At 39.2% G+C, this 21,970-nt stretch overlaps 2 protein-coding genes and 1 long non-coding RNA gene across 3 annotated transcripts in view; 1 reads left to right on the forward strand and 2 right to left on the reverse strand.

Annotated features, from left to right (window-relative positions):
* The window catches only part of LOC309499678 (uncharacterized protein), a 133,044-nt gene that overhangs the window by 59,612 nt on the left and 51,462 nt on the right, over window positions 1-21,970 (forward strand). The gene's annotated exons all lie outside the window — the stretch shown is intronic.
* LOC309502197 (uncharacterized protein) lies at window positions 8,934-12,976 on the reverse strand. Its single transcript, XM_082174475.1, has 6 exons — window positions 12,915-12,976; window positions 12,708-12,831; window positions 10,409-11,108; window positions 10,178-10,210; window positions 9,985-10,068; window positions 8,934-9,865 (listed from the first exon to the last, which is right to left on the reverse strand). Exons 3-6 carry the CDS (start codon window positions 10,677-10,679, stop codon window positions 9,429-9,431), a joined length of 825 nt encoding a protein of 274 aa, XP_082030601.1. The 5' UTR covers window positions 10,680-11,108; window positions 12,708-12,831; window positions 12,915-12,976; the 3' UTR covers window positions 8,934-9,428.
* Window positions 13,653-21,663, reverse strand: LOC309503828. Its single transcript, XR_014207884.1, has 3 exons — window positions 21,610-21,663; window positions 17,132-18,950; window positions 13,653-15,440 (listed from the first exon to the last, which is right to left on the reverse strand). It is a non-coding gene; the product is annotated as an uncharacterized lncRNA (long non-coding RNA).

A 21,970-nucleotide genomic window follows, 5' to 3' on the forward strand; every position in this document is an offset into this window, starting at 1 on the left:
TAGGGTTTTCATTGTGGTACTTCTACTTTTACTAAAGTAAGGGGGCATCATGTGCAGTACAGTATCTGCAGTACTTTACATCCACATTTCCAACTTTTGGTCTGTCTGACAATGTTCACACATTTGTAGAGGAACTGTTGGCAACAGTCTTTGCATGTGATCATTTTGCCAAAACCATAGTTGTATATATCAGGCCATTCCATTTCTTGTTGTCCACAATCCACAGATAGTCATGTATAGTGTAGGGATCTGGCAAGATCTCACCATTGCTGAGAGTACTTTTTTATTATTATATATAATCGGCACGGTCAGAGGTAGCCTACTAAGGCTTCCCCACATAATCCATGATCAAGTCTTTGATTTTACAGTACAGTATTAATTCATACATGTATCACAGTAACATTGCAAAATTAAAGACTGACAATCAGATCCAACTAAAATCACGTTTTATTGAGTCAGCAGTTATACAAACAATAAGGAAAGTAGGGCTAGGCGATATATTGATATAAAAAATATATCGATATATTTTTACATTTTTAAAAAAGTTTGAGCCGTTTATCGTTGCACTATTTTGTGGAACTGCAAAGTCAAACAGCGTTACTGATTACACGTCTAGATTTTTAACAGAACTGAAGGCACTCCCAACAACATGGGGTTGAGTTCCAAAATGTAATATTAAATGTAAAAGTGAATGCTTTTATTTGTGATGCCCCAGCGAGAGCATTCTTAAAATGCATCAAGTCCCACAATGCCTACAGCAGCTGTGAGCGGTGCACCATTGAAGGACATTATGTAAGTCACAGGGTTTTATTCAACTACCAGTCGAAACAGGGACCTGGAGAGTGTAGGCTGTCCTTAAGGCAAATTGGAGAAATATCAGCAAAACTCTTGATCATTCCCACTACTATACTTCATTTGCAATACCTGCTGTAGCAATTTCCCTTCTTTATTTTATTTTTTAAACCAGATCATTCAGCCCTGGCCAAGAGAGTCTGTCCAGATCCCTTTCTCAGAGACAGCATGAGGGTTTCTCAGGGTCTTCCACTCATGGACGGAGGTATTTCATTTAAATATGATCAAAAGTACAATATTGTCAGTATAAATGAAGCACTGTAAAGCTGCAGTCTGAACTACAAATCTTCCAGATGAAAGAAAATGTAAGAAAATGTTTGGCACAGACCTCAACAAATGATAGTTTTTTAAAAAATAAAAACTGCAATGCAAAATGATCATTCCCACTAATTTGAGAATTAGACTTAATTTGCAATAACAGTCATAGCAATGTCCTTTTTAATTTATGTATTTTTTTTAACCATATAATTTAGCCGTAGCCGAAGGAGTCCTTTCAAGTAACTTTTGCAGAAACGGAGGCGGAGTTCCTTAGAGTCCTTCTCACGGCGTCAGAATGCTTCTGAACCCACAAGGAGCAGTAAGAGGTGAGGGTGTTATTAGGAACATATTCTGGCATATGGGGAAAAAAAATACTGGAGCTCTTTAAGATACTTGTATTTGTCTTGGGTGTGCTTGTACATGACCACTATTTTCTCCATCAGTGACACCCCAAGAACGACTATTGGCCCGAAGCCTTAGGCAGCCTCCTGAGAAGTCTATGAGACCTGAAAGGGATACCCCAAATGCAGCCAAGGCCACGTTGACGCATGCACACTCAAACAAATTGAGGAAGGAAGACTTCCCGATGCACTCTCCCCACACACCCACTTTCTCTCTGCTACATTTTCATAATGAACTCGATTGCAATATAATATTCTAATATAAATCTGTTTTACCATGGCATAACTATGACAAATAAAATGCTGGCCATAATGAGCCTGGAATGGTTGCCTTCATGAAGACCCGTCTCTACAAGATAATCTGGTGAGTTTGCTTTAACATAGTAGTTTTGTAACAATGTTTTAAATAATTGAATATAGTAAGCAGAATAATAATTCATAAGAAAAATCATTTTAGTTAGAGCACTCTACAGAGCATGCTCTAATAAACCCATTTGTGCCCAAATTTTTCTGAATGATTTCATGCATATAATCCTGTTAATAGTGTCCTATGTGAACATGTTCTGCATTTATTTTCCCCAGGTTTTTTTTTTTCTTTCTTGAAAATCATATTTGAATGTGCGGCAACTATAGTTGCCGGTGGGCAAATATGTTGTATGCACCCCTTCAATGTAAAATACGAATAGGAGGAGAACATTTGGCATTTATCTCAAAATAACTGCTTTCAACAGATCAATCTTTATTCATAAACAAATTTATTATGTATAAAAGTCGAAGAACATTTGATGCAGACCCAAAAAAACTGCATCTAGCTTATAATATCTTGAATATGAAAACACAACAAACAACAAATCCATTTGCCTTAACCATTGTGCGCTGTTCAGGGTCTTTTTGACCCACATTTCTAACTTTCATTCATGGGGATAACATGGATAATTTGACATGGTTTAGTGTAAGATTTTTGCCCATCTTTTGGAAAATGCTGTTTTAAAAGTAACAAATTATCACTTTAACCAGTAGATGGCTGCAGAGCACCACTATTTGCTATTTGCTTTTTGACTAAGTGAAAGACATCTTTTCACAAGTTTTTCCAGTTGTATTCATATCATATCTACATATAATGAAATCACAATTATAATAAAAAAAGTTACTTTTTGTCAAAGTTTAGGCACTTTTTGTACTGAAAAAGAAAATCTGTTTTTCAGTAATGTTATTATGATTAGAATCAAATGAATTTGATCAATGGACAAAATTCATCCTCAAAATCAGAAACAACATAGAACACACATAGACAGAAATGAAGTGGCACACTTTAAATTTGTAGAATTATATGAAAAACAGATGTTTGAAATAAATGATAAACTCTAAAAACTCCAACTTTTCTCTTTGTAACATCCTGATCAGGTTTGATTCTAATCATAATGTAACATTATTGAAAAACTGATTTTTTTTTCAGTACAAAAACTGCCAAACTTTGACAAAAAGTAACTTTTATTGTTATAATTGTGATTCCATTAAATGTAGATATGAATCTAACTGGAAAAACTTGTGAAAAGATGTCTTTTAGTTTGAAACTTTTAGTACTTTTAGAGCTCTGCAGCAATCTACTGGTTAAAGTGATTTTTTTTTTTTTTTTTTTACTTTTAAAACTGCATTTTCCAAGATGTGGCCAAAAATCTTACACTAAACCATGTCAAATTATACATGTTATGTCCATTAATGAAAGTTAGAAATGTGGGTATTTTATAAGGCAAATCTTTTATTAATTTTTTTTTTCTTTTTGGAGAATTTTTTTTTTCTTTTTTTGAACATTTTGTGGAGTAAAACTGTCCAAATGTAGAGTAAAAACATTAATAAACTGAGTAAAATTACATTTGTTTAAAATATATACTGTATATTGTTACAAAATTACATTTTGTTGCCTGGGATCTCTCAGACCCCAAACAGCCTGACTGTAAACCGCAAACGAACAGCGCACAAGGGTTAAAGTTGTGGAACATAGTGCAGAACAAAGTGCAGCCATAACAGGGCATTGTGTATCAAAAAGTTAAATGAAAATAAATAAATACAAATAAACAGAATGAAGAAAAACATATATCTATATAGAGATGTCATTTAAAGGGTTAAGTTATGTTTATGCACTAAACAAGACCAATAAACTTGATTTATTAACCTATTAACACAGTATACCTCATTTTCCCATGATATATGTATTTACAAGGCATTTGCCCACCGGCAACTATAGTTGCCGCTTGGACTTTTGACTAAGTATACAAAAAACTATAGATCTCTTGTAAGATTAGTTTTGTTTGGATGATTCTAGAGACCTTCATGATTATGTAGAAATATATATGTCAACAAAAAATACTTATTAGTAACATGAAAATTACCTTTCTTTGGGAGGGTTTGCCTTCGCCATGCTTCCTGGAAGTAGGGGTAGGAAGTTGACAGCCTCATGTGACAGGGAGGAAGTGAATACCTTTTTTTTTTTTTCTTGAAATCCTTTATTTGGTTGTTTGCTTGCATGTCATTGAGAAATAAAACATGGACAACATCTAGAAAAATATTTACAAAAGGAAAATGACAACTATGCACTGCGGCAACTATAGTTGCCGGTGGGCTTAAATGGGATATATAATACTCCATTCAGGGCTCTAGACTAACTTCTCTACCGGCAGCACTGGTTACTACCCAACTGCCTTTTGTTGCTCGCCCATGCACATGAATATCAATGACCTTGCACATTGATAAATACTAATTTATATACTTGAAACATTGGCAAAGCCACAAAAGTTGATATTTGAAAAATATTTTAATTTAAGAGGTTAGCGTTTGCTAATACTGATCTGTACAAAATTCAATGGTTATCCAACACTGGCACCTGACGTTGATTCAACAGTGACTCGACGTTAAAATGCCAGCTGGGATATGTCTCGTCTTATACCATATGCAGTTTTTGGTTTGCTTTTGAGAGACCTTTCAAAGAGATTGCCTTTCAGACACCATGTGTGATACTACAATCTTGCAACCAATTCCACTCATTTTACAATTATTAGATGAAGGGGGAAAAGTGTTTTTTCAAGAGAATTGTAAAGTATCAGTGGTTAAATACTGACTAATCACAACATGATTTTGCACATATGGATAGTAAATCTTCGTCAGGTGATATTGATAATGTCCTTATGCTGAATTCCTGCAACTCAGTTAACCAAAAATAACCAGTTCTGGGAACGTTGCTGACATGTTTAATAAACATAAGTTGCTATGTTTTAGCAAACAAGACAGTGATTCAGGTAAGATAAAGTTAGATTTGGTGATGTAGGCCTACACACCCAACTCAGAAACCAAAAAAAATAAAGAAAGCTGTCCCTTGAGATTCCTTGCCTACTGCTCTCAGAAATCGCAGAATTTAAAGTTATAATGGGCTACTGTGCACACACAGAGACATAAAAGAAATAAATTTCATAACAGAAAATTGTTTTCCCGTTGTGATCATTCTGCATACAGCAGACTTAAACCTTGACAACAGATCACATTTATTTCATAAGATGAATTACTGAGATGAGGTAAAAAAAACACTGGGGGTCCATGTGGGTTTTCTGTGTTTCTGGGTTCCGGAAGGGTCTAATGGATTGTCATCTTAAAAACAGTCCTTTTGTGTGGTGGAACAAGCAATGGTATAAATAAATATGTTTAACATCTTAATTGAATCTTTATTTTTATTATTTTATTATTTCATTAACTAATTATGTTAACTCAACTAATTTAATGTAGAAGAGATGGACACTAATCTCTAATTAAATAATGTAAATTAAGTAGGCCTAAATGTATTGATTAGAGTTTCCCCTGACTAAAGATTTTCCACTGTTGATATGGAATATGCAAGTGTCAGAAAAAAGAAAAGCTTATACTGCTACAATGGGGTTTAATCAGGGGGGTAATCGAGCTCTCGATTTCCGTACCACCCCCGGCGGCCGCCATTGGCTAACAAGCCTTCACCTGCTGTTAGCATCCCATTGACTCCCATTCATTTTGGCGTCACTTTGACAGCGAATAACTTTACATCTGAGGCGTTTAAAGTCTCCATTTGTCCATTATTTATTTCTAAAGAAACACGACAATGTATAAAATGCTCCATTACCTTGTATCTTACGTTATGGCCCCGTAGAAGCAGTTTTTGTAAAAACAGGCTAACGATTGCGTCATAACCACGCGACTCTCTGGAAATTACCGTAGAGACAGGAGGAGAAGCTCGCAGTCAATCGGGGGGACGTGGAGGCATAATGTCCGATAAAGTCAAGGGAGAAGCCCATAGAGAATCATAAAGTTTCTCCTGCTCCTAGCTCATGGACAGCTCCTACTCACGCTCTCCGTCTCTGCAAGTTTCGGAAGGGAATGATTCAGATTTCTCTTGGCACAGCTACTAGAAGACTTACAACTGTCAGACAGGCTGCTCACGTCACATCCACGTCGTCAAGCTCAGTTTGAGTCTGCGCAGTTCGCTCGGCAATCAGGAAATGAGTGCTTCTAATTTGCTTCACTTTTCTCCGTTGAAACCTATGGGGTCGCTGTGTCCAGTTTATATACTGTCTATGGGTTTAATAGATATGCTATATGCTGAGGGAGAAACTGTCTGCAAATGTAACATTTTTCTCTCTTCTGACTTGTCCAAGGCTAAGCTATATCCTAGGAAAATCCTGGAAACTCAAAATTAACTCAATAGCATCATATGCTCATTAAAAAAATGTAATGTAAAATGTAATGATTTACTCAGTTTACCTATAGGTTTAATGAAAGCCAAGATGTCTGAGATGTAAGCTATGCCTAATTCACGAAAATATGAAATAATAACCCCCTTAATTACAATCATTATTAAATTTAAAATAACACAAGTACTATAACATGCCACTTGCCTACATGTCAAGCAGTAAGTGCGCTCCACACTCCGCATTTGCTTGCCCAACCAAAAAGCTAGCCCTTTTTGCATTTGCGCCACAGTAAGTAACATTACAGACTAATTGACTTTAAAAGATCCTGGATATCATCCATATTGCCAGCATATTGCAGATGTGACTCACTCACACAAACACGAATATCAGCGAGAGCAGTGATGTTTACATACAGTAAAAAACTTTTTTTTCGTTTTGGTATAGCCTACATTTTCAAATCTCTTAGTACAAAAACCCAAATGATCACACTGGTAACACAGTTAGTCATTCTTTCAAAACATGATCTCATGCTTTATTCAGTTGATCTCTGATACCTCTAACCAAGTTTTCAAAAATATATTAGACGTTATGATTTCGACCAAATGCATCGGCGCAGTATATGTTGACGAGTCAACTGCATTTCAACGTTGAATCGATGTTTTATTTTCGACGTAATAACGTTCTGTTATACCGACCAAATAGTGAACGTTGATTCAATGTTGAAATTTGATCGACGACTGATACTAACCTTTACAACTAAAAATCAACGTTGAATCGACATCGGTCTGCTATCTGGGGAGTGAGTGGTGACGTCATCGGCATCCAACGCACGCGCGTACGGGACGCGATATTTTTTTCCCAGGATGGTAGGGGAAGGTACCGCATTTTTCGCCTCGGATTGGCTAGAAGGGCTCTCCTCCGATTGGTTATTTGATTTGGCCGTGAAACGTCATCTCACGTTCATGGCAGACTGTCGGCTAGTCTGTTTTGATCGTCTTTACAACAGAAGTAAACGAAGTCAATCCAACATAGCTTACTAAGAAAAGCGCTATATGTGCGTGTCTTCAGATTTATATTCCAAGTTCACAATTTTATAGCCTGTTTAGATCGTGTTTAGATTAGTCTTAGCTGTTTAGGGGAATTTTGTGACGAACGTGAACTTGGGGGTACAAATCTGACCAGCCTACGTTTCGTAAACTCGCCGTGGCTCTCAAGTACTGAACAGTTAGAGTACATAAGCATATTTAGGCCTATGCATTGCCTGGGTGTAAGATGTATGCAATACAATACAACGTCAATATTTGGCCCAGCTGTGTGCAGTGCAGTGCACTATTCTAGACTAATGAAAACTAGTAATGCATCATCATGCTCAGCTTTGACTTAAAGGTCCCATGACATGCTACTTCTTGTAGGCTTGAATATAGGCCTTATTGGTCCCTAGTACTGTATCTGAAATCTCTTTCCAAAAATTCTGCCTCGGTGCAGAATTATAGCCACTACAAGCCAGTCCCAGAATGAGCTTCCTTCAGACCGGCCGTTTCGGTGTCTGTAGCTTTAAATGCTAATGAGGGGTTAAAAGGCATCGCAAGGTGGAGGGTGGGTGTGGCCTTGACCATAACATGCATGTTTACGTTGGATATATTGCAATGGCACGAAGACACGCAGTCGTTCAAGCATTTCAGTTTGACCCAGAATCTGATCCAGACGGAGAAGAAACAAAAAAGAAGTTGCAACTCAGCGGCTCCAGCAGGACGTTTCCGAATGGTTAGTTTAAAATATTATGTCTGGATACGGACAGACTTATACAGATTTGTGCATTGTATACAGCTCTATAAATAAAATTTGTATGTCTTTAAAAAAAGTTTTTTTTGAATTATTGCTTCTCTCTCACGTGCTGATAATTAAATGCTGTGTTAGCTGTTTAAGCTGGAGATAGCATGGGGGAAAAACTGTTTTTTGTGCCTAGATGTTCTAGTACACAGAGATCTGTAACGTCTGTAATTTATCTTATTACAATTACATCAAGCTCTGCGATCTTGAAATGCGGATATCGTGCGCGCCATATAACCAACAGGAAAACGGTTATCCAAATAACAAAGAAGTGCACAACACTCGCGTTACAGTGTGTGTATTCACACACATACTTGATGCTGTCTACCTTTACATTAGCGCAAGTAACTGCATAGCAAATGTTACAGCCACATTCTACGTGTAACAAGCTAGGTAACCATAAACAGTAAAGTAATGAGTGTGTTACACTTATATATTATTAGTTGACTTACTTGTCCGAGGTGTGTAACGTTAGCTGAGCCAAAGAGAGTTGGTACTGATCCAGACTTTAGTTTCAGACGTTCAGCAAGCCCAGCTCTGTATTGACCCAAGTTGAGGAGATTCAAGATCAGTCCATTTGAGCTTCCATTTTCTCAAAGGCAGAGAAAGATAGCAAAAGCTCGATTTACACCGATTAAAATTTCTAGAAACTTGGGGACCATATACAGGCTAGGGGAACTCATATTAATGTTAAAAAAATTTCATGTCATGGGACCTGCAAGGTCCGTTAAATAATACAAACAATTACACAGAGGGAACTAGGTATGGAAAGCAGTGAGACATGTAATGACTATTGTACACTGCAGTGGAGTAACATCGACAACCACCTCTAACAAATAGGTTAGTTTTCCCTATGTTTTCTCAACCAGCAAATAGGCTTAGAACAGCGGCACAATTAACAGAACAGTCAACAGAGTTCATTAAGGCTCCCTGAGGTGACGAGAGATGTGTTGGTCCTAACTTGTATCCTGCCTGCTCAACAGAAACTATTTAATGAAACTATTACGTCCAAATTATTACCAAAGTAAAGTCACAGGCATGAACATTTTTAATAGGCTATCACAGATGAATGAAGCCGCAGTCAGCCAATTGTAGAAAAGACACCACAGTATGATTCAAATATGACAGATTTTATTTATTGTGAACCTAACATTGCATAAGTGCTAGTAATAGACAATATTAGTGCATGTTAAACATACTAGTAATTATTGTGTTATTATGTTATTAGTAATTTGTGTGTGTGTGTCAGAGTGAGTATGTTTATTTCTTGCTGTGTTGGCTACCTAGGGACACACAAGTAGAGACACTGGGCAAGGGAGTGTGGTGCCAGTCTTCTTGGCAGTGCACCACTCCCCTCTTTTACCTTCCCATAGTTGTGTTACCTCCGGGCTCTTTTTGGAGGTCTACCAGTGATGAGCGCCCGTCTGCCCCCCAGCGGAGTCTTACGATGGGCAACAGCTGTAGGCTGCACGCCTATTTGTGTGCTCATTTGCAGACCCTTTCTTGGCTGCATTCTGATGTTACTTGCAGCAGCACTCCTCATCTTCCCAAAGGTAGACAATGCTGAAATCAGGCCGCTGTCAGTAAGAATGGACTCGTAGGATGAGACAAGGGATTGTATTGGGGCTTGGAAGGTCTCATCATTTTGAAGCTTGTCCACAAGGTCATTAAACATTGATCTGAGACGACCTTTGAGATGCTCACGTTGAGATGACGCTTCAGTTCCAGAGCCGTCTTGTGGTGTTCCAGCTTGGGTGCCTTGGGTGGGAGTGGATGTTCCAGCTTGGGTGCCTATTTCTTGGGTGCCTTGGGTGCCTATTTCACAGAAACACATGTTAATTTCAGATCCTGGCATGTGATTGGAAAAGGATAAAATACTACAACATATGGCCCACTGTTCTGTTCAATTAGTTGGCCTGCTGAAAAGTACTCACTTGCAATGAGTGGAACTGTTGGGCAGTCTTTCTCCCTCTCAAACTGCAAGCCCATAAACCAGCTGTCTGGTACGTCAAGCTTTCCTTTTTGGACAGACAAGATAGGAGGTACAAAGAGCCATGATTATACGCAGCATCATAAATCAAGTGCACTGGTGTGGTGTTTTGACTATGACTCCCAGTGGCAACCCACCTGCAGCCGAATGGGTTAGCAGGAGGAATATTCCTACACTGAAAATGAGATCCAAAATTATTTTTCAGACTAGTGAGGTCTGCTGTCAAGAGCCTATGATGGGTACATGGAATATACCTATTTATATACCTACTTAACTAGTAACACAAGAGAGGTTATCTCAACATGAAACAGACAAAAACATATGTGTAAAAACATAACCCTGCTACCAGTGTTGCCTTCAGGACAAACCTGATGAATCCATAAAAAGCATTTCTCCACTGTGTCTCTCCAGTCTGTGTATACTCTTCATGACTGGAGTGCACAAAGCGATGACTGTTTGTCCGTCAGTGGTGGACTCCATCCGCGCACATGTTTCACACTGTTCCTTGTTGTAAACCTCCAGACGTTCCTGGAGGTTTTCAAGCATGGCATCCCCTGATGAAGCTCCATACTCCCTCTTAAAAATGGAGTAGTATAATCTGTAGAGGCAATAAATAACAAACATCTCTAGTGGGGACATAGTATAGCAAAGCCTTATTTAACAGCTCATCAACTGTCAATGTGTTATGGTTTTAGCTGCACGTGTGCACAAAATCGAGACGACTACATTTTCTACCACTGTGTACCACTGCTATTCACTAGATCTTTGTTTTTGAATAAGCAAATAAGACACTGACCGGTAGCAGAATTGGACATCAGGACAAATGGACCTATCTGCAGAGGCATGCACATATGAATCACCCTGCTCCTCCTGGAGGTCATATTTCAGGGTGTTTAGGGCTGAGGAGGGTGAGAGCCCACTCTGAAAAAGTTTCTCCAGCTTCTCCAGTTTCTCTCTCTGGCCACATCCCGATGCTGTAAGGCCTCGGAACAGCCAAGGCGGTGGTTGTGGTGATGTTTGATGGTCACATGCAACAATAAACCCTCCTGAATATGAGTATCACTAGATCTATAAAATATTTTACATTTACATTTAGTCATTTAGCAGACGCTTTTGTCCAAAGCGACTTACAAATTGGGACTAAATTAAGCAAGTCATCGTGAAGAGGCAAAAAAACAACGCAAGAAGTGCTCAAAATACATAGTTCAGGCATTATTCAGAGTAGCATAAGCCCGATAAGCGAGAATTTACAGGAATATATATATATATATTAGGGCTGTCAAAAGATTAATCGCGATTAATCGCATCCAAAATAAAAGTTTGTGTTTACATAATATATGTGTGTGTACTGTGTATAATTATTTTGTATATATAAATACACACACATGCATGTATATATTTAAGAAATATTTGCATACATATACTGTATATATTTAGATATAATTTATATTATATATAAATATAATTTTTTTATATATAAAATTACAATTTTTTCTTAAATATATACAATCATGTGTGTGTATTTATATACAAATTTAATTATACACAGTACACACACATATATTATGTAAACACAAACTTTTATTTTGGATGTGATTAATCGCGATTAATCTTTTGACAGCCCTAATATATATATATATATATATATATATATATATATATATATATATATATATATATATTATTTTATTTTTTATGAGGTTAAGTGCTCACGGAAGAGAAGAGTTTTCAGCTCTTTTTTGAATGTTGTCATGGATTCTGCATTCCGGATGCCGGTGGGGAGATCATTCCACCAGCATGGAACTGTGAATGAGAATGTTCTGGAAAGTGATTTTTTGGCTCTCTGTGATGGGACCACGAGACGTCGCTCGTTGACCGATCGAAGGCTTCTGGTAGGGATGTAGACTTGTAGGAGTGAGTGAAAGTAGGAGGGAGCTGAGCCTGTGACAGATCTGTAAGCAAGCGTCAGTGCCTTGAACTTGATGCGAGCAGAGAGAGGTAGCCAGTGCAGTGAGATGAACAAAGGAGTGACGTGGGCCCTCTTGGGCTCGTTGAAGACAAGACGAGCTGCAGCGTTCTGAATCATTTGTAGAGGTTTAGTTGCACATGATGGAAGTCCAGCCAGAAGAGCATTGCAGTAGTCAAGCCTAGTAATGACCAGGGCCTGGACGAGAAGTTGTGTTGCATGCTCAGTTAGGAAAGGCCTGATCTTCCTGATGTTGTGCAGTGCAAACCTGCATGATCGAGCTGTCTTTGAAATGTGATCTGTGAAGGTCAGCTGGTCATCAACTGTTACTCCAAGATTTCTGACCGACCTTGATGGGGTGACTGATAATGAGTCTAGCTGGATAGTGAAGTCGTGTTGCAGAGACGGATTGGCAGGGAGGACGAGAAGCTCAGTCTTTGCCAGGTTGAGCTGCAGGTGATGTTCCTTCATCCATGTCGAGATGTCCGTCAGACAGCTTGAGATCCTTGCAGCTACTGTGGGATCATCTGGTTGAAATGAGAGGAAGAGCTGTGTGTCATCAGCATAGCAGTGGTAGGAGAAACCATGTGCCTGTATGATGTGTCCTGAAATATGAAAAGGAAACATGAGCATGTAACCTGGATTAAACAGTATGTAATGTTAATCTCTAAATTATTGTTCTGTTACGTGTAATAGCCTACCTGGACTTCCTGTTCTGGCTATGCCTGTGCTTTTTCAGCACAAGGTAGAGCACAGCAGGACAGTGTGTTTTTTTTTTTTTGAGGAGCCCGTCTGCCTTGTATTGTGCTGGCATTTCATGTCAACCTTTGAACATAGAAATGCTTCATTGAAGCTCTGACTATTTAAACAATTACAAAAAGAAGAAACATGCCTATTGTAAATCTTACTCGGTAGCTGTTTCGCCGAACCGTATCCTCGGTAACAGGGACGGACTGGGACTAAAAACGGCCCTGGACTTTGACTAGGCCCGGCCCAAAGCAATCGGTGCGCGGAAACTCGACAACAACAACAATAACGCCTGGCATGAGTGTCACAAGACTTTAATTGTGGCTCATGATACTATACCATCCAAATTATAGCAATAGCACTAATGTTGACTAGATGTTGTGTTAAAAGCATATTATTCTAGATTAACTTGAATACTCACATATAAATGGAGGTCTCAACACACTGCAGTCCCTCTGGCTGAACCAATTCAAAACAGGTATCTGAAACACACAACACATAGTACTGTATGAGTTATGATAAATCACAAAGTAAAGAGGTTTTAATATACAGTTTAACTTGAATACTCACATAAAAATGGAGGTCTCAACACGCTGCAGCCCCTCTGGCTGAACCAATACAAAACAGGTATCTGAAACACACAACACATAGTACTGTATGAGTTATGATAAATCACAAAGTAAAGAGGTTTTAATATACAGTTTAACTTGAATACTCACATAGAAATGGAGGTCTCAACACACTGCAGTCCCTCTGGCTGAACCAATACAAAACAGGTATCTGAAACACACAACACATAGTACTGTATGAGTTATGATAAATCACAAAGTAAAGAGGTTTTAATATACAGTTTAACTTGAATACTCACATAGAAATGGAGGTTGAATACTCACCTAAAAAAACAATCCAGCAATGGCATTTTACTCAATGTTGGGGGATAAGGATTTTCTTCAACAGGTCGCTTTTTTCTGCAACTCTGTCTATGACCAAGTCATTATCAAGGGACATAAGGATGTCTTTCTCTGTGGTCATAAGCATGAATGCTTCCAGGTGTTCTTGTGACTGTGTGCTTCTTATTCGACTTTTGATGTGTTTGAGAACAGAGAAACTTCTCTCACAGGCTACCTGTGTCACAGGCAGAGTAAGGAGGTACCTGTATCCCCAACCAAGGATATGATAGGCATCTGTGAAGAGGTTGTAGCGTTTCAGAATTTGATAGCAACAGACTGGGCATTCCTTACAAGATTTGCACTGTTTGTTTAGTACATATGTGTCTTCTTCGTCATCATCACAGTCACCCCCTACCATCCTGACTTTGTACTCTTCAAGTGCAGACATTTTAAGCCGTGGCCACTGAGCTGCCAGACACTTTAACTCAGACTGCAAATTGACAGCTGTTGCTCTGCTGTCAAACCTGAGCAAGCATTTGCTAAGTTCTTGAAATGCAGAATCAGGCAGAGTACCTGATGACACTTCAGCAAAGTTTCTCGGATCAAGAAGAGCCAAGTCGGCATAGAGTGTAGCATGGGTCAGAACACGCCTGTGGATGCTCTCGGTGATTGTATCCATAATCTGGTTATGGACCTCAACTTCATAGGCTCTGTTTGCATCTGTGAGAGTCTCATCACTTGTTGTCATTTCTCCAGCCATCATCTTCCTTTTCCTCTTCCTTTTCTGTGGAAGTTCTGCCTCCAATTCAAGCTCACAGTCCTCTTCCACCATGAGTTGTGCATTTGCCCACTGGACAAAGGTATCAGCAGCTTGCTTAACTGACTTAAAATCTCTTGCCATGTTCTTCATGGTATCTTGAGTTGCCATTACCATCCTGTGTGCAGTTAAGATATCTAGTCCACTTGACTGTAGGTATTTTGACAGCGGTGTTGTGACCTAAAATGTCCGCAGGAAAAGCTGAGCAGTTAACACTGTGTCATACCTCATCAGAGCCTCTAAGAATCCTCTAGCTTTGACACGCACTGCAGTTTTTAAATTGGCCTGACCTTGAAAGACGCTGAGTGTCATGAGGACATCAATGTATAAAGCCTGGTCTGGTTTTCCAAATGACCCAAAGATCCTCTTCAAGGCTACATCTTTGGCCCACCACCTTGTCTCTCCGATAGTAGAGAGACGTCTGTGTCGAGTATCCTGGCTTCTTTGTTCCCACACATTCATTCTTTGATACGATTCACAAATGAACACATCAATGTCATTCATGAGGGAGAAGAGGGACCCACTGGATATGGCCATTTCAGTTGTGTCAGCCAGAACTAGGTTCAGCACATGTGCATAGCACCAAACATGTACCTGGTTTGGGGCTTTGGATGACAGGAGTGTGGAGAAGCCTCTGTACTGGCCTTGCATGTTTGATGCCCCATCTGTAGCATTACTGACACAGTTACTGATGTCCAGATTAAAACGTTCCATCACATCTGGACAAAATATTGACCAGTGGATGCCTCACACTTAACCACTGCAAGAAGCCTTTCCTGAATTGCATCTGTAACATATCTCAGAATTACAGAGCATTGCTCATGGGACGTAATGTCTTGGGTTGTATCTATCTGCACAGCGAATATCACACTTTCAGCAACCTCTTTTGCAATGGTCTCCTGAATTAGACACTTCACTGTAGAAATTACAGTGTTCACAGTGGTTTTGGATAAAAATGTTACAGCAATGTTACCCCTAGCCTGTGACTAGAGGTCGACCGATATGGTTTTTTTCAGGCCGATGCCGATGCCGATCTTTTGAAATCCGGGTCGGCCGATGGCCGATTAATGCTGCCGATTTATTTTGGCCGATATTTGGCCGATTATGTGCTTGTTTTTAACCTCTATTTGAAAGATAAAATATAACACAAATTATTACTTAAGATCGACAAGATTTCTCAACAAAAACATTTATTGAACACTTGACCAAATCTGCACTTGTTGTGACCTTGAGATATGTTTGGTAATTGTACCTGAATGAATTGAAAATGTATTTGCTACATTTCAGACTAATATATTTGTTTTCCTTAAAATTTTTATTAACAGTAACTTAAACACTTTGCAGTTTGAATGATGTCTTTTATAAACAAAATGACAGAGTATGTTTTTATGTTTCCACTGTTCGATCGCATCCGCGCCTCTCTCACACACACACACACACACACACACACACACACACACACACACAAATATAAGTAAACACTTTGCGACTTTAAACACACGCGACTTTTCGATCGCGCCCGCACCCGCGCCCCTCTCTCCCTCTCCCGAGTCTCCCTCTCCCTCTCCCACACACCATATTCCAGCAATGCAATCTTTACATCGCAGCCTATTTTTTACAGTCTATGATCGCAGCCTGCTTCAGAGCTAAGGCGGAGCTACAGATTAGGTGTCCCCAAAGAACCCGCGTATCTAACAGTAGTTCCGCATTACATGAATTAATTTGCACGCGAGTTTTATTTATTTTTATACCATGTATTCTCCGTGTAAATTTATACACCGAACCGTGACGCCCGTACCGTTTCGGTTCAATACGAATACATGTACCGTTCCACCCCTAGTCTACAGTGAAATACAGTCACACATTACACTGTTTGGCCAACATTTTAACCGTGTTTAATCCAGCTACTAGTATGCTAAAGTTAACAGCTGACTAGCGTCACGTTTCTAACGTCCGTTTTCAGAGCATCCAAGAGAAGCACAGGCATAACAGTAGCACCGAAATGAAGCACAGAAATCCGCATTGATATTCGGTCCGGTAAATAACGGTCGTTAAGGCACCAGTGCCGTATTAGCACCGGGTCTGTCTGTAGCTACCCAACCCTAGCGACGACGCTAGCAAAGCAAAGCCAGTCCTTCACTAACCTATGGTCACTTTTTTATTACTTATTTCTCTGCATTGAGTGACAACCCTCTCAAATATAAGACACACAAAACAGAACAAATAAAAGTATCAGATTCTCTGTTTGTAAATTGCAAAATTCTTGCTTACTTATTTTGACATGATAGCAACCCTTCTGCTGTGATAATGCAACCTCAACTACGCTATCAATATCCAAAGTAGCCGAACGTCATGTCGCCTATTCATATTTTTTCTCGAAGTTGGCAGTAACATATCAAAAGGTTTTAATTAAATATAAAGGAGTTTTCTCCAAGGAACTTAGCTCCTTCCTTAGGCACTGGATGAGGTCTGCTCACTCTGCTGGAGAATGACTCTAGGCGCAGCGTGCGTCGAACACGTGTTCCACAACAACAACAACACTAGGCTGCCCACAGATGCGCCCGCCTAATAATCGGCTTGATATACTGGATATTGGCCGATGCCGATTATGTTAAAAAATTCAAAAAATCGGCCGATTAATCGTCCGACCGATTAATCGGTCGACCCCTACCTGTGACTGGTGCATCTTTTTACTTTTTTCTATGCACTCAGTGAGATGTTCCTTCAAACATACATTATATTTCCCTAGAAGAATGATGAGCTCTAGGAAGTTGCCGTGGTCAATGTTGTGGTCATCTAGAGTGTACGCTGCCTCAGATTGCTGTCCTCTGTAGCTCAGTCCTCTCTTTCCTATGAACTTCACCACATCTACTACTCTTTCTAACACCTGCCGTCTCTTCCTCACTTGATCTCTGTGAGCCACAATTTGGGGACCATGTAGCAGGCTGGCTATATCTGATTTAGATGCCCTCAAAAAATATGCCTCAGCACAACCTCTGTGCATGTTGCTCCTTTCATGTTCCTCAACTCTTTGACTGATATGGTTCCAGTCCTGCATTCCACTTATGAAGGGACTGGTTTTAGTTGGTTTGGCAAATGCTAAACATACTGCACAATACAGGGTATGGTTCTCTTCACAGTATGTAAGCCATTTTCTGTCTGTGCCATCTTTGTTTAAACACTCTCTGTCAGGTATTTTGTCTTCTTCTGAGGGTGGTATGGAAAAAAAAACCTCTAGGCTGTGACTGTCTGACTTGGGGCGCTTAAAGTAATTTAAAGTTGAGCTGGAGTGGGTGTCTTTCTCTGCTCTTGGTCTAAGCTCAACCTGAATAAACAAATGATGGAATGGATTAAAAAAAACAGGTTTTATTCCAAGATAGCATGGAATAGATTATATAATATGCTGTTATAACAGCATATTATACAATCTCTTCCATGCTGTCTTAAAATGAATTCATTACTTAATAATCTTAATTAATTTATGCAGTAATTAATCTTACTGCACAAATAATAATACCACATCTAAATGAAAATACACCATTACAAATGTAACTTCTGTATTCAAAATCTTCAAAGTTTGTAAGCATTAACTGTAACGTTACCAACATTTTTAAAAGTAAAAGCACAACATATTTCTTAATATTAGCTACTGCATGAGGCATTTTACAGCTAAAATGTTGAAGTTTAGCTGTTTTAACTACTGTAATCATTAAAAATGTAGCAACCTGAATATCACTTCCTAACATCATCCCTAGCAAGTAACTTTCTTTCTCCTCTCATGTTCCATACTTACTTGCCCTGTATCTGCCTGTGGAACCAGCTCATCTTTCTGTCCCTCATCATCACTGGTGGCATGTTGCTGCATAGCTGTCTGGCTCACTTCTTCACTGCTGCTAATATTTAGCTGCGAGGTGCTGCTGCTGGCTGTGCTGCTAAATATTTCAGTTAGTTTGCGACATTTAGCGGCTTCAGCATCTAAATTCCGCAATTTTTTTTTCTCTCGCCTTCTCAGCCCCACCCTTTTCTTTCCGTTTTTTACCCGCGGCCGCGTTATGCATATTGTTTGTTTGTTTCTATGCTTCTATCTAACGTCTTTGCTGTTGGTTCCTCCTCTTCCACTTCTTCTTCTCCTTACTTGGCGGCCACGGCCAGTGCAGCTGGCATCCAACTTAAAGGTGCATTGCTGCCACCTACAGTACTGGAGTGTGAAGCAGATTAGTGGGGGAAAAAAACAGGTGATGACTGCGTGCGTGGCGGGTGGTGGGCCGACCGGCCGTTCTGTGATTCTCCAGATCACACAGATGGCCAGTCCGCCCCTGCTCGGTAATAGGATAGGTTTTGTCCACTCTCAAGGTCACTCTTCCACAGTCCTCCAACCAGGCCTCTGCCTCCTCTCTGGTGGCAAGTTGAAGTTTTATACAGGCTGTAAAACCCATCTCCAATGGTGTGTAGGTGCAAATAAAATGGCAGTGCCCCTCAGGCAGAAGTTTCTGTTTAAATAAATGAAATATAATGTTAGTAAATCAACCATATTATTTCAAAAGGCAAACTTACAATTATATCTTTACTTGCATTGTAGTAGAAAAAAGTACAGGTCACAGATAATTTGTAGAGATTAGAACCTATCAACCAGAGGTGGGAGTAAGTCACACATGTGCAAGTCACAAGCAAGTCTCAAGTCTTAACCTTCAAGTCTCAAGCAAGTCCGAGTCAATTTTGTGAAAAGCAAGTCAAGTCCAAGTCACTGCTTTATGTCAAGCAAGTCAAGTCGTAGCTTGGGTCACAAGTCACTGGCAAGTCATACAAACGTTTGATGATTTCACTGAATTTATATATTAAAATAAGTTAAAACTACATAAGCTGTGGACTATGGTTTTATTTGCAACATTTTTTTTGAGTGGTTACTACAATAAAAAAAGAAAAAAAAAATATATTTTTTTTTTATTTCAAACTACATAGCCTAAAATGTTAAAGCATGAAAAATAAATATGCCTCAAACATTGCAGAAGACCATTAAAATGTATTAAACAATTCACAATTCAAGTATAATGGTTCCTATGCCACCAAATGGCATTCTTCAAACTGGCATCCCCTTTATGGAACATGAACACATTCCAACAAGTTAGATCTTTCCTTTTTAACAAAAGAATAACAAGAAAAAAACTGTAATAATTGAATTGACACAAAACTTACACCTGTCAATCAGGTGGATTGACTATTGTACATTATTAATCTGTGTGAGTGAGTGATTTATTAATATTTGTGAATGAATGTGTGTGCATGTGTATGTGTGAAAAGTGTATTGTTTGCATGTCCATGGTTGTGTTTGACTGTGTGTGTGTGTGTGTGTGTGTGTGTGTGTGTGTGTGTGTGTGTGTGTGTGTGTGTGTGTGTGAGTGAGAGAGAGAGAGAGAGAGAGAGAGAGAGAGAGAGAGAGAGAGAGAGAGAGAGAGAGAGAGAGAGAGAGAGAGAGAGAGAGAGGGGTGATTTGATTGAGTGTGATTGATTCATTAATATTTGTGAGTGAATGTGTGTGCGTGTGTATGAGTGAAGAGTGTATTGTTTGTTTGCATGTGTGCATGGTTGTGCTTGCAAGTTTGAATTTTTGTTTTGTGTATTTGTGTATGCATGGTTCGGTTCGAAAGTCTGTACGTTTTGTGTGTAGGTGTCTTTTTACAATCTTTTAGTGGTATTAACTAGCGATTTCTTTTTACTTACTCTATGCCCTTTATACTAGCGTTATAAGCTAAACAGTTTTTAGAGATAAAACTCTTTACATTCGATTATCATGAAAACAAATCCCAGAGAACGGTAGACTGTACCAATGCATTATTAATTATTGTTAAATTACAGTTACATTTTTTTTATATTTCTTTTAACATTCAAGTCAACCCTGGGATAGCAGACTATATTGGTAGCATATAACTAGACAGTACAGAGGGATGCATGCAGGTAAGAAAAACTGGAATATGGCATATTTTAACCCGATTTTCATTTTCAAGAAAATATTTTTTTCTCTGTGCTTTTGTATGTAAGGGATTATTCAGATCATTAAAAAAATCATTAATCCAAGGCACTCGAATATTATTTAAAATATATAGAAAACCTTTATTTCATCATGGCTTTAATATTTTAAAATCAGGTGACAAGTACTTGCACAACTATGCGTTGTGGCTAATGAGCCTTTGTCAGGGTGTGTGACCAAAGCCCCTTTCACACAGAGATTCCGGAAAATACACGGATAAAGTGACCCAAGATTTGACCCGGGTTCGTTTGATTTAGGTTCATTCACACTGCCAGTCTGGCAGTGCCAGTGATTTCCCGGAATCAGAGATTGCGTTCACACACAACCCCTAAAGACATTAGCAGCGTCTTAAGTTTGCTTATGATCTCTCTCTCTCTCTCTCTCATCACGCTTGTGCATTTTTTCTTTCTTTCTCTGATTCGATCATAAACTTGCGAATTACGTACCGTTTCACAGCTGGCGAACGATCCCTCAGCGTCATCACTACGACACTGCATTATTACGGCTTTTGTTCACACAGCGCGCGTTCCTGCTGCGTCACGTGATTGTTGCGGTGCGTTCAAATACAGATATTTATTTTTAAAAAGACAAGTTATTTCGAGTCATTTACCTCAAGTCCGAGTCAAGTCTCAAGTCATGAATATCAAGTCAAAGTCAAGTCTTTTATTAATATTTGTCAAGCAAGTCTCAAGTCCTAAAATTTGCGACTTAAGTCTGACTCGAGTCAAGTCATATGACTCGAGTCCCCCATCTCTGCTATCAACACAACGAACAACAAACCCTTACTGTTAGCCTAACCTTAACCATTCAATACCTCTCAATACCTGCGGCAAAACCATTTATTACTGGAGCTGTGCTCCCTGTCCGTTGACTTATACCTAATCCTAACCTCAAGATGATCCGGTATGATGTTCTCCAAGTTCTCCTTTGCACAAATATGACACCAGTGACACTTAACTTTCATGGCTACACACACACACACACACACACACACACACACACACACACACACACACACACACACACACACACACACACACACACACACACACACACACACAATAATTACTAGTAATGTTTAACATACAGTTAATGTTGATGCACTAATATTGTGTATTCCTTACCTTGAAATGGCTAATATGCTGGCTTCAGGGTTTCGGAAAGAGATTGTTTCTATAGAAGATGGGACGAATCAGCACATTAGCATGACACAAAACTCTGCTAGCTATAGGAGAAGATGGGAGGAATCAGCACATTGGCATGATACAGTGGCCCTTAACCACCACATTTCTGTGTGGCTATAAATTACTGTACAGTCGATTTACCTTCGATCGATTTACCCTCATAGTGTTTGCCTCACCTAGATACACCATCTCTCTCTTTAACACACACACACACACACACACACACACACACACACACACACACACATCTGCACCACCCACCACCACCACCACCACTACCACCTCTCTCTCACAATCTCTC

Source organism: Leuciscus leuciscus (assembly GCF_965113295.1).
Source record: "Leuciscus leuciscus genome assembly, chromosome: 1".
Lineage (NCBI taxonomy): Eukaryota > Metazoa > Chordata > Actinopteri > Cypriniformes > Leuciscidae > Leuciscus > Leuciscus leuciscus.

What these genes read in the sequence shown, in the direction of transcription:
- LOC309502197 (XM_082174475.1), bottom strand. Translation starts at nt 10,679, where the DNA reads ATGTCCCCACTAGAGATGTTTGTTATTTATTGCCTCTACAGATTATAC. An exon ending in GCTAACCCATTCGGCTGCAG is followed by an intron (nt 10,069 to 10,177) that starts GTGGGTTGCCAC and finishes CTGTCCAAAAAG; the next exon opens with GAAAGCTTGACGTACCAGAC. An exon ending in AACAGTTCCACTCATTGCAA is followed by an intron (nt 9,866 to 9,984) that starts GTGAGTACTTTT and finishes TCTGTGAAATAG; the next exon opens with GCACCCAAGGCACCCAAGAA.